Source organism: Spermophilus citellus, assembly GCF_964194105.1.
Source record: "Spermophilus citellus genome assembly, chromosome: 2".
In the NCBI taxonomy this organism is placed as follows: Eukaryota; Metazoa; Chordata; class Mammalia; order Rodentia; family Sciuridae; genus Spermophilus; species Spermophilus citellus.
In genome coordinates this window covers 88,157,186-88,170,579 of record NC_138183.1, presented here as the reverse complement: position 1 = coordinate 88,170,579, position 13,394 = coordinate 88,157,186, and the positions used below count along the sequence as shown (strand labels likewise).

At 39.6% G+C, this 13,394-nt stretch overlaps 1 protein-coding gene across 1 annotated transcript in view; it reads left to right on the top strand.

The window, feature by feature from the left end:
* The window catches only part of FRMD3 (FERM domain containing 3), a 251,414-nt gene that overhangs the window by 166,317 nt on the left and 71,703 nt on the right, over nucleotides 1-13,394 (top strand). The window contains exon 6 of the mRNA XM_081266586.1: nucleotides 5,238-5,361. Coding sequence (XP_081122712.1) covers nucleotides 5,238-5,361 — 124 coding nt within the window. The remainder of the gene's footprint in view (nucleotides 1-5,237; nucleotides 5,362-13,394) is intronic.

Below are 13,394 nucleotides of genomic sequence, written 5' to 3'. Positions count from 1 at the left end.
TTTACCCCAGAGTGAAGGTCTGTTAAAACCTCACATTTGTATTCCTTCGTGGTGAAGATGGTGCACTTCTGGTTCAGGTGCACTGTCTCAGGAAAGGAAAAGGGAATCGATACTAATCCAAGCAATAGACTAGCATCGGAGGATTTCAGAATGTATTTAGGCATTAGTGAATTACTGTCAATTCTCCAAGGGCATGCTCAATGTAGATCTATAATGGAAAGCTCTCCATCCTGTTTATATTTCAAATGAAGCCACAAAATTCCATCCAGATGAGCACGGCCCTATTTCATCCTTTATTGCTATTATTATTGACCACACACACAGATGTGGCTAGGAAAGTAGAGTTGGAAATGGACTGAAAGACCTTGAAAGAACATTTTGTCTCTAAAATGCAGTACAACCCCTGGGTCATTTGTAGCAAGTTCAGTAAAAGCTGAATTCTTAGAGTTCTCTGGTGCTTAGACTGAATATTTAAGTAGCTCTAGAGGTCACTAACAAATGCAGATAAAGATGGGCTTTCTCAGAACCACTTATTCATGCAGAGTAATAAGGAAGGTAGAGTCACTGACTAGAAAGTGGGAGGTTATGTGATATTCTAAAGCCTGTTTAAGGAGTGTGTGCTAAGCTTCAGTGTATTCTGAGTGTATAGAAAACAGTCAGTCTTCTAGAGTTTTGTTACCTGTAGTTTTGTTACGTGAATCTAAGGAACATAGTCAATGCATGCAAAATGGATGTCTTTTCATAATACAATTTTCAAAACAAACATACATAATCCTTAGAATCTATTTTTATTCTTTCTTGGGAACATTTTTTGTTTTCCTATTCATTCTACAAAAGAGCACCACGTAAATATTGATCTTATCTCTTCTTCTTGCTGTGTGAGTCCCAGTGGATGTTTCGGCTCCTGCTAGTTACTCAGGACTCAGTGCAGCTACTCCTTCCTCTAAGTCTTCTTTGGTCCACTTAACATAAAGCAGCCTCCCTTCTGTCCATGGTTTTTCCCCATACCCCTGTTTGGTTGTCTTGTAAGCACACATACCTGAAGTTTTCTTGCTGAGTTGTTTTGGGGCTTATTGTGTTTCTTCCTATGTTAGTCAGTTTTCTGATACTATTAAAGAATGCTTGAGGTAATCAGCTTATAAAGAGGTTTACCTTGGCTCACAGTTTTAGAGGTTACAATTCAAGGTCATTTGGCCTCATTGCTTGGGCTTGTCACAGCACATCATGGTGGAAGCATGTGGCTGAGGAAACCCAGGAGCAAACCCAGGAGCAAAAGAAAGTGATAGAAACTGATGTCCTACAGTCCCCTTTGAGAATACACCCCAGTGATCTAAAGAACCCCTACTAGGTCCCATCTCTTAACATTTCCATTACCTCCCAGTACCACCAAGTGGATGATCATGCACTTAACCTGTGGGCCTATTGGGGCAGGGGGCATTCTAGATTCTCTATGTAGAATCTAATTCCATAGGAGCAAGACTTGGGATGCCTCTTTATTGCAGCTTTCCTGTGTCTTGCACACTGGAGATTCTCCATGAAATCTGTCGAATGAGCCAGGATACTTTGCTCAATTGCTCTGACATGTGCTTTCCCTCTACACTTGGGAAAGATTGAGCAACTGCCTGTTGGGAAGGTATTTACTACCTCATTCATGTGTCCTCCAAACAATTATTGAGTAGCTGCTGGGTGTCAGGCACTGCAGTACAGAGTACTATAGGAGGGCAGGCAAGTAAGCAGACCATTGTGCCGATATTTTGATGACTACATGGAGGGACACATGGGTTGGTTCCTGCTATAGTGCCCTCAGGAGGGTTCTGGCTCAGCAAGGAGGTCAGGGAAGATTCCAGAAGGAGCTGACTCTGAAACTTTATTGTCCTGTAACTGGAGTTCTTTTGGAATGAGTCTTCTCCCAACTGGGGAAAATGCCATTGCACATTATCCTTACCATCACCAGAACTTACTCATCCTTTTTTTTTTTTTTAATTTTTTATGTGGTGTTGAGGACCGAACTCAGCGCCTCGCATGTGCTAGATGAGTGCTGTACCGCTGAGCCACAACCCCAGCCCTCTTACACATCCTTTTCCTTCAGATTCTTTGGATTCTTCTGGTAGTTAAATTTTCAAAGTGCTAGGGCCTGTTTTAAACCTCTGGCCATCCAGTGTGCTGTGTCTTCTGATACAACTTCACCCTTAATGTCCTGTGGAGAAGAGAGAACTACAAATGGCTCCCTCTTCTTGATATGAGTAGTGAGAAGTCCTTATTCACTAAAAGACTGTGCTCACTTTCAGCTGAAGTCGAACTTAAAGACAAGCTTTAGGGGAGGAGGGAACAGTATCTGATAGGGAGGCAACCCTATACTCTCCATGGCATTTCTTCTCTAAGTTTTATGGCATTTTCCAGGCTACTTATTTGCAGAATGTAGTTCTACAAGTCTATTGTATCTCACAAATTTTCCTGGAAATAGAAATGCACCCCATCAACAAGGCCCCTTCTCACCAAGCACTCTGCAAGCATTGAAAACAACTTAGTTTCACATTGGGTCCATTACCTCATTACCTATGGGAAATGGGAGCATTTGGTGTACCATTTCCTAAATTTTTAGGTCCACAGCCAACTCCACAGCTTAGGTGTACTTCTTTTGGAACTTACGTTGAGTTAATCATGAGTTCTTGGTCCACTCTCATCACTGGTCCCTTTGCATTATTTATTGATTGATCCACTTACCTTTTTCCCATTATTCTCCATTTCCTTTTCTAAAGGTGACAACTGGGTTCACATATGTCTTTGCCTATAATTTGTAAAGTGATTAATATTGCTTTGTGTGTCTATACTTTTAAATTTCATTAGTTAAATGGGGCTCTAGAACTCATTTGATTTCTTTCCTTTATGATTAGAATACTATTTTGGAGATCTCTCCAAAACTGTTGCTAGTTACATGTCTTGTTGCTTCTAACCACCAGTGTGTCCTGTAGGGTGCATCTCCTGTGTTTTACTTATCAGTCCCACAAATAATGAACACCCAAGTTGCTTCCCTCTTATGATGATCATGATTGATGTTGTGATAAAAACCCTTGAACATATCCTTTCTTGCACCCAGAGCTGTTCTAGGATATATGCCCACAAGAGGGATTTCTGAGTCATAATATTTGGCTAAATACTCCCACCTTGCTCTCTAGAAGAATTGCATGTATTGAGAAGCCCCAGAAGTGCATAAATGTTTCTGTTTTCTCATGTTTCTGCCAACTTCCTAATTTCTTGGCAATGGTATTTGTGTGACATCTTGTTTTGGTTTGCATATCTCTTATTACTAATGAATTTGGGCATTTCTCCATATACTAGCCCTTTGCATGTCCCTGTCTGTGAATTGCCTGTTCATATCCTTTGACTCTTTCTCTGTTGGTCTTCCAGTCTATTTTCTCATTGATTTGCCCAGATTTTTTCTGTCTTCTAGAGACTAGCCCTTGTCAACTTCAGATTTTGCAAACATATTCTTTCAAAATGACACCTCCTGTATCGTCAGTATGATGTCTTTTAGTGAACAGAAATAATTCAATTTTGATTTGATCAAATTGATCAATTCCACCCCTCTCATGATCAATAGTATTTTGGATCTTATTTTTAAAATTCTTCCTCAGTATGTATATATGCATCCTAGATTGTTTTAAGAACTGTACAAGTTGAATTATATTAAAAAGCTTTTAAAGAGCTTTGTTTTCCTCTGGTTTTGTCCTTTTCCTGTCATTAGCTGATTTGACATTGATAGAACAGCAGATAGATATTATGGAGTTGGTGTGATTTTTCAAATGTGCTGAAAGCATACAGATTTTTTTTTCCACTTCAAAGTCCTGCTGGGATCACGTTGACAAATACACTATCTTTAGTTTATTCTCCTGGACTATATTCTTTATTTCTGTCTGAGATGCTTATTCATTTTACTTAGCAAGCTTGTGGAATCAATAGAAAGTATTCCTACAGCCAGACATAGCCTTGGTTTCTCTGGGCCATAGGCTATGCACCCACTTCTATTAGATTCTCAGGACGCTTGGAGATGGGCAGGCATTTCTTTTTCCTCTTAAATATTCTCCAGAGGTGCCTTGCATTAGAATGCTGCAACAGCTTTAATCCCAAATGTTCTTTCAGTACTCAGGTGGATACTCTTGTTTGAAGAGCAATCCATTTGTGTTTAAATGCACTCTCCTTGGATTTCTTCATGTTGTGTTTTTTTTTTCTTTTTTCTTGTTTTTCACTGAATGAGTCACACTGCATAGACCTCAGAGCTGGCAGCTCCAGCCAGGGGATTCTTGATCTTGGAGACTATTAACTGTGAAGAGAATCTTGAGGAAGTTTCCCAGGATAGCTACTTCCTAGATATATCAGAGAGGCATTTAGTTTAAAAAAATTAAATTTTTAATGGACAAAATTTTGCATATTTACAGTGTACAAAATTTTGTTTTGAAATATGCATATATTATAGAATGGTTAAATTGAGCTACTATATGCATTATCTCACATACTTATAATTTTTGTGGTGAGGATAAGAACACTTAGTCTGCTCTTTTAGAGGTTTTCAAATATACTATACATTGTTATTAACTGCTGTATAACCTTGTTGTAGAGTAGACTTCTTGAACATATTCCTCCTAACTTCAGTCTTGTACCCTCTGGCTACCTTCTGGGGAGTGGTGTTCTTGATGGTCACAGTGAGTGTGTTACCAACATTCAGTGTCTGAAGGGTTGAGTTGTCAAATGTCCTACAATTCCTTGGGAAATCTGAAACAATAAAACTCTTCAGTCCTCCAAATGCCAGCAGTGCCCCCATCAAGAAATAATCCTTTAAATTGCTTCAGTATACAGATAAAGAAAACAAGACCCAGAACAGGGTGATAAGTGCCAAAGCTCATGGAGCTAGACTAAAACCTGAACACAAGTCTCTAGATACCCAGGCTGTGGGCTTTCCATGTGTACAAATAAGGTTTGCATGAGTTTATTCCAGGATCTTCTTTTGGATGAATGAGACATTCCACATGCACCTCGACCATGCTGGGTTTTGTTTTGTTGTATTTTTTTGGTGTCAATGGACCTTTATTTTATTTATTTATATACAGTGCTGAAAATTGAACCCAGTGCCTCACACATGCTAGGCAAGTGCTCTGAGCTATAACCACTGAGCAACAACCCCAGCCCCTATACTATTGTTTTTAATCTTTCTCTTTTTCTTCACTTTTTACTGGTTACAGCTGAGCTTGGTGATTATGATCCTGATGAGCATCCTGAGAATTACATCAGTGAGTTTGAGATCTTCCCCAAGCAGTCACAGAAGCTCGAAAGAAAAATCATGGAAATTCATAAAAACGAACTCAGGTAATGTGGGTAGACATTTATGAAAGAGAGATGAGAAGGTATTCTTACTGCAGGAACTGTGGAAATCATGTGAAGCAAGAATATTTGTAACACATAGGTAGACTGTTTCAGGTGGCAAAGCCATTTATCTAAGCACTGTCAAGGACACCCAGATATCCTCTGTCAATGACAATCTCAATAGTGTGGGGAATGGTCTAGGAATGGTCAGCAGTTACAGAGCTACACATTTTCTCCTACTTAAGGATTTCTAACCACCCTTAAATAAATCATCCTTGCCAATTTTGAATTTGGCGTTGCTTCTTTTCCTCTTGTGGATAGAAGCATTGACTTCAAGTAGAGCAGAATCCATTGGCAAAGTTCTGTTTTTCATGCTGCTCCCAAGATGATAGGATTCACTGCCTGCTCCTCCTTTCCTTGTCCTAGGTGTTTCAGGATGGTAAGTACAGAGTCATCGTGGAAGGAGTACCAAATTGCATAGTATTCACTATGTACCAAGCAGTGTTCTAGGCATCATGTATATATTGACTTCATTTAATCTTCACAGTAACCTAGGAGATAGGTTCTATGGTTGTTCCCATATTATAGACGAGGGAACTGAGGCACAGAGATTGAGTGATTGAGCATCTTACACATGACTAATGTCAGAGCTGGGATTTAAATTCAGGCATCCTGGGTGCAGAGTCTGTGCTCTTAAGGCTATGTGGAATAAAATGAAGCATGCTTAGGAATCATCACCCACTTGGAATTCAGATAATTCAGATATTCTAGTCTGCATTAGGGTTTAGATCCTGTGCAAATCATAGAAGAAATCCTTTTGATAATAATAGTAAGCTTAGGCAATGTTATGACAAATATTGATGAAGAATTGCAAGATCTGAGGTGCTTTCATCATCTGGGCTTCTGGTAATTATGAAGAAAATAGTGTCACTGGTTGATGAATTCTGGAACAAAAGTGTCCCATTATGAATGAGTGCTAGAGCTTCCTATTTTATGCAGACACTCCCCCTTCTGGTGAAGTGTGGGCATTCAAAGTGGCTGCATATTTTAGCTTGGAAAGGGTAGCCTTCATTCCTAGAAGTAAAAATAATTAGACATCAAAACATACTTGTTTTAGAAAGTAGCCTACCATTTCCATGGGTTAGAGTATTGCTTCCTAATGAAGAGTTTTGTGAGAAAATATATGAAATCCTCACTCTTCTTTTTACATTTTAGAGACTAGGGTGCTAGAGATAACAATAAAGTTCCAATATTTTGGGTGAGGGGTCTATGTCATAGGAGCATCCTTCCTAGAGACCATAGAGTAAGGGCTCTTGGATGAAGAAATTGCATCCATTGTGTGGATTGGGAGGAAAGGTCTTCTATAACCAGAATTTTCAGGGTCTTAAATGTTTAGAACACATTATAATAAATATTACTTGGGTACTTACTGGATGCCAGAACACCATGCAAAGAGCTTTATATGCCTTATTCCATTAGGACTCCCAAACACTATGAGGTGGGCACCATTAGTGTTCTCAGTGAGGGATGAGGAAAGTATAGCCTGGAGTGGTCGAAGGACTTCCCTTGATGGTTATTAGCAGACTCAGGACTTGCATCTTGACACCAACATCCACACTTTTACCCGTTTGCTGATCAGTCCTGAGAGGCAGGTAGCTGGGCAGATGTTTCACGGTGTCACCATAGCAATGGCCTGCGAGGATGGACACCAGGTGGGAGAGGAGGAGGGGTATGTGATTTCTACCATTCAGAGAGCCAAGGACCCGAAAAAGAATAGAAGGAAAGAAAATTGAAAAAAAAATCTTGAGAGACATGGCAGTAAGATTTGGTGACCAAACTGATTTTATGAGGAAGTAGGTAAACTGAAAGATTCCAGGTTATTTTTAACAATCAGAAAGCTGTGTATTGGACCTGTACCAGCTCCCAGATTTGTTGAGATCTCTGAAAGTGGTCATTGCGATCTAGGGACCAGTCAGTCACTGTTTATAAATCTCAGAAGTAAGAACTGCAGCTCTGTGTGTCAACCAGGAAGCCCCAGGAAGGGGTCAGAGTCACAACTCCAAGGGATGCAACTGCCAGGCATCATGTGACATTGCAAGGGCAACTCCAGGGCATATTTTCCTGTGTATTTTTTTTTTATCTTTCCCAAGTAGACACACACACACTTGGTTCTGCCTCAGTACTACAGAGAGAGATTTTAGGTTGTGAGGGGAGGACAAGAAGAGTAGAAGAAGGTGGTAGTGCAGAGGAAGAGGAGTATTCTGCAGTTGGATGGAAAGCCTGCTGTGGAGGTCGAGGCTGCTCTGGAGGTTGGTGGACATAGGTGGGGAATGTGTTGATGTTGTGTGGGGAACAGGGTCTTCAGTTGGGTTACTCTGCACACTTCCACTGTGAGGAGGGGGTCACAGAAGAAGGAAACCCATGCTAGGCTGCACCCGGGCATGTATCCTAGTCTCCAAGTTGACCACTGTACATGTGACCCTCCTCACAGCAAAGGGATGATGCGCAGCCATCGACCTGTTGTCACAGAGACTTCCTGAGAAGACGCCAGGTGGCTTTTGTTGGGGTAGCAGGGCCCCAATACATAACTTGGCTACTGAACCAGTTGAGAAAGAAAACAAGAGAGATAGTAATAGAGTTGCTTAAATATTAGCAGAAATGATGATGATGATTTACAAAGAGAGAAACATTTTCACCTTAGGGAAGCAGTTTCAAAATCCTTTCCCAGATATTTAATTGAGTGGAATCATTCAAATTCTATGCTCACTGAGAAGGGACAAAAGCTTCTCTACTGTGGGTGGGGTACATTTCTCAGGGAGGGAAAGGAACTTTCCCAAGGAGGCTACACACTGCTTGAAGGTGAATCCTAAATGTCCTGGCAGACAGGCAGGAATAAGAGAGTTCTTTGGGGGAAGAAGGTGAGAGGTTCTGCAGTTTTGAGGTACTGCAAAACAGAATGGAAAACTGAGATTTGAGTAATGGTTTCCTTGGATGAAGTGCTTAGACTGCTTGGATATTTAAGAGATTGGTGTGTGAAGATTAAGATTCATGCCTGGATCCACTATTCTTCCTTAAATGCCATATGGCTTATGCTTTATCTATGATTGCATCGGAAGGCAGGATAGAGAGAATCCATGGTTTTGAAAACGTGATAGTACTTTGTAGTTGTTGGTCACCTCTGAATCTGTCAAGGTCAGCTAGATTTTGCTGAGGACAACCTCCAAAGCTCAGTGGCTTACTGTAAGAAAGGCTTCCTTGCTCTGTTTTGTCCACCTGAGGTCAGCTGGGGGACTCTGCTCGTCATTGTCACTCAGGGCAGTCATCAGCTTTATTTTGCCAGCTGTTGAGCCAAGGAAAAGAGAGCCTTGGAAAGTCTTGCTTACCTTGGAAGTGATGCATGTCACTTCTGCTTAAAATTCACTGGCCAGAAGCTGTCCCAAAGTCCTGCCCAATAGCAAGGAAATGCAATTCTACCCAGTGTCTAGAAGGTGAAATGAGCTAGAACAGCTGCTAAACAACCCATAATGACCTTCACAATGTCACTGACTGATAGAGTTGTTTTTTGGTTTTTTGTCCCCCCCCCCTTTGTTTTCTTTTCTTTTCTTTTAATAGGCTTTACTTTTTGGAGAAGTTTAGGTTCACAGTAAAATTGAGGGGGATTTCCTCAACAAGGATTTCCCATCTGCCTTCTTCCCCCTGACATGTATGGCCTCCCCAGTTATTAACATTTCTCTTTGGAGTGCTATATTTATTATAAATGATGTGCACATGGATACATTTTAATTATCCACAATTTATAGTTTACATTGGAGCTCACTCTTGATGTATATTCTATGAGTTGGAGCAAATGTATAGTAACATGTATTCACTATTAAAGTATCATACAGAATTGTTTAACTGTCATAAAAATCATTTATCACTATCACCTAATCCTTAGAAACCATGGATCATTTTGTGTCTTCGTAGTTTTGACCTTTCCAGAATATCATAGTTGGAATTATTCAGCATGCAGCTTTTTCAGATAAGCTTCTTTCACTTAGTAATATGTATTTACACTTCTTCCATGTGTTTTCCAGACTCAATAGCTCATTTCTTTTTGGCATTAAATAGTAATCAATTGTCTGATGTACCACAGTTCATTTATCCAGTCACCTACTGAAGGAAAACTTGGTTGCTTCCAAGTTTGAGCAATGTTACTATGTGTGTATTTTCTTTTTTTTTTAAGAGAGAGAGTTTTTAATATTTATTTTCTCAGTTTTCGGCGGACACAACATCTTTGTTTGTATGTGGTGCTAAGGGTTGAACCCGGGCCGCATGCATGCCAGGCAAGCGCGCTACCGCTTGAGCCACATCCCCAACCCCCTGTATGTGAATTTTCATGTGGGCATAAATTTTCAACTTATTTGGGTAAATGCCAAAGAGCCTGATTGCTAAATTCTATAGGTTTAGCTTTGAAAAGCTAAACTGTCAAACTATTTTCCAAGGTCTCTGTACCATTTTGTATTCCCACTAGTTATGAATGTGAGTTCCTGTTGCTCTATATCCCTGCCAGTTTTTGGTGCTGTTGGTGTTCTGATTTTGGCCATTGGAATCACTAAATAGCTAATAGAGCCTTATTTAAAAAGACTTCCCAGAACCATTTTGGGCCTCTTGTGAATGAGAGGATATGGAGATGTGCCATTCACATTATTGAGCAGATGTCAATGCTAAAATGGATTGACTCTGAATAATTCTTCTAGATAAGTTGTAGTAAAATATTTTTTACTTCCTGAGCCACGTGGTCTCTGTTACAGCTACTTACCTCAGCTTTTGTAGAGAGAAAGCAGACACAGATGATTTTAAACAAATGGGCCATGATTGAATAAAACTTTATTGGTAAAACAGGTAGTGGGCCAGATTTACCCCACTGTTTCTAGTTTTCTGTCTCCTGGTCTGAACATGGCAGAGTAGGTCTAGATTCAATTTCTGCTTCACTCTCCTGTTTCCTGATGATTTTAAAACAACAAGAGCTGTATTTAAACAAAATGTGCATGAAAAAGAATCTCCTTTAACTTACAGACTTCATTGAGTTTCGGGTGTAGAGATGAGGTCATAGAACTGGGACTGATTTAAGAACAGGTTATTCCTCCTTCTAGAGCCCTCTAGTGGCTGGAAGGAGTCATCACCACAGTCTCTGGGGACATGATTACTAATTTCTATTTTTGGCCCTCTTGGTTTTTGTTTTCCACAGCTTTAATCATAACCATCTGGGTTCAGAGGAAATACCCATTCCATTAGTCCTGAGGGTTCTTAGAGGAGGTTCAATATAAAAATTAAGAGATTTCACTGTAAGGAGCCTGGATAAACTTCTCTGGAGGCATTTATTCTAGAGTTTCTACTGTGTCTTTCATCTTCTCATCACCAGTTTATCAGGTTGTCATTAGGAGAAAAAAAAAGTACATTAACTTCAGTCCAAGGCCATAAGATTTTAAATATTCAAAAGCTCAACTTTCAGTGAAGCTGTTTTGATGAAGCACATTCCTTGCTCCTGAAGTGCAACAAAGTTATCCAGTTAGCCACCACTGCAGTGGTCTAGTGCATGAGGTTTGTGCTGGAAACAGTCATGACATTGAGTGTGTTTTATAGAGAGCAATTATCTCTATTTCTCAAGTCTCACATTCTCTGTAAATCATGTGCCCTGGCTTCCTAGCAAGGAGTTATAGTAATATTTAGCTTTCTAGAAATAAGTGCCCTGTTATGAAAAATAATCTTTAGCTGTTCTTCTGATGAGTGGATCACAAGAGCCCCCTTAGGAAATGTTTTTGTCAGCTTTGAGAAGAGTGTTCATTGAGTAAAAGGAAGAGGGGGAATTTCAATTATTTTATAACCCATTTCTTCAGATACGCTTTCTTTCTGTCCTTTCTCCTCCCTCTTTCCCTTCTCCAGTTCCTTCCCAAACCCTCAAATCTCTCTTTCTGATAGGTTATCAAATCCATTTTCATTCTCTGTTCCTATTTAACATAAAATCTTTGTTACAAATATGGAGACAGAATGATTTGGCATCACACGCTCCTCCTATGAGAACTAGATCCTTGCATTTTGTGGCCTAGAGTTAGGGACATCTTTAGAGAGAAATGGACCATGGGCAAATGCTGTATGCATCCAAGTTGTAAATGTTTTATATACAGGTGAAATCTGGCCAAAGTGACTTGAAAAGAGAATGAGCCTTGATACCACGGTGCAATGTGCAATGAAGGAAGAAGTGGGATTGTGTTAAAAGTAGGAGTCAGCCATTACTTAATCCATTCTGTGATATTTCAATGAAATTGACACAGGTGAATTAAAATAGGCTAGAAATCATAACTTAAACTTCTTTTTAATGTCATTAATAATCATTCACAAATATCATTCATTAATATTATTACTTCATTAATAATAGTAATGAATATTACCACAAATCATTTACCTATTACTTTTTATCAAAATAATAAAACTCTAAAAACATAAATATTTATTTCAAAGTTACCATAAATGGTATATTTGTTGCTCAATTTTTTAGGTGTTTCATAAATGGGATGATGGAACATAATGGGTTAATACATCCTGTGGTTATTCCTGATATGTAATTCTAACTTACAGGGTAGAGCTAAAGACTGAACTTTTGATGGGACTAAAAGCAGTGCCTATCATTCACTACGACACCCTGCCATCCATGATTCCTCCATGCCTCCATTCATCTTTGCACCTGTCCATTCATACAACACACATAGGGCAGCTCTGCATGGAGAACTGCTGTAGTGTTGAATTGCTTACTGCAAATCTTCAACTGCCTCACCATCAAGCTGGGGTCCTCATGGTCACCCACACTCCCCCATGATCTCAAGTATTCAAAGATTTTATCTAAAAGGGAATATCTATATAGCAATAATTAGTTTGCTTCCTACTTTTTATTTTTTTTCAGTTTGTTTAGATTTTTTTCTTTTCTTTTATTTTTTTATTGGTTGTTCACAAAATTACAAAGCTCTTGACATATCATATTTAATACATTAGATTGAAGTGGGTTATGAACCCCCAATTTTACCCCAAATGCAGATTGCAGAATCACGTCGGTTACACATCCACAATTTTACATAATGCCCTATTAGTAATTGTTGTATTCTGCTACCTTTCCTATCCCCTACTATCCCCCCTCCCCTCCCCTCCCATCTTCTCTCTCTACCCCATCTACTGTAATTCATTTCTCTCCTTGTTTATTTTCCCATTCCCCTCACAACCTCTTATATGTTAATTTAATATAGCAATGAGTTAATTTTGTATAGCAATGACGGTCTCCCTTCATTTCCATGCAATTTCCCTTTTCTCTCCCTTTCCCTCCCATCTCATGTCTCTGTTTAATGTTACTCTTTTCTTCCTGCTCTTCCTCCCTGCTCTATTCATAGTTGCTCTCATTATATCAAAGAAGACATTTGGTATTTGTTTTTTAGGGATTGGCTAGCTTCACTAAGCATAATCTGCTCTAGTGCCATCCATTTCCCTGCAAATTCTATGATTTTGTCATTTTTTTATTGCTGCATAGTACTCCATTGTGTATAGATGCCACATTTTTTTATCCATTTATCTATTGAAGGGCATCTGGGTTGGTTCCACAGTCTAGCTATTGTGAATTGTGCTGCTGTGAACATCGATGTGGAAGTATCCCTGTAGCATGCTCTTTTAAGGTCTTCAGGGAATAGTCCAAGAAGGGCAATAGCAGGGTCAAATGGTGGTTCCATTCCCATCTTTCCCAGGAATCTCCATACTGCTTTCCAAATTGGCCACACCAATTTGCAGTCCCACCAGCAATGTACAAGAGTACCCTTTTCTCCACATCCTCGCCAGCATTTGTTGTTGTTTGACTTCATAGTGGCTTCCAATCTTACTGGAGTGAGATGGTATCTTAGGGTGGTTTTGATTTGCATTTCTATGACTGCTAGAGATGGTGAACATTTTTTCATGTACTTGTTGATTGATTGTATATCCTCCTCTGAGAAGTGTCTGTTCAGGTCCTTGGCCCATTT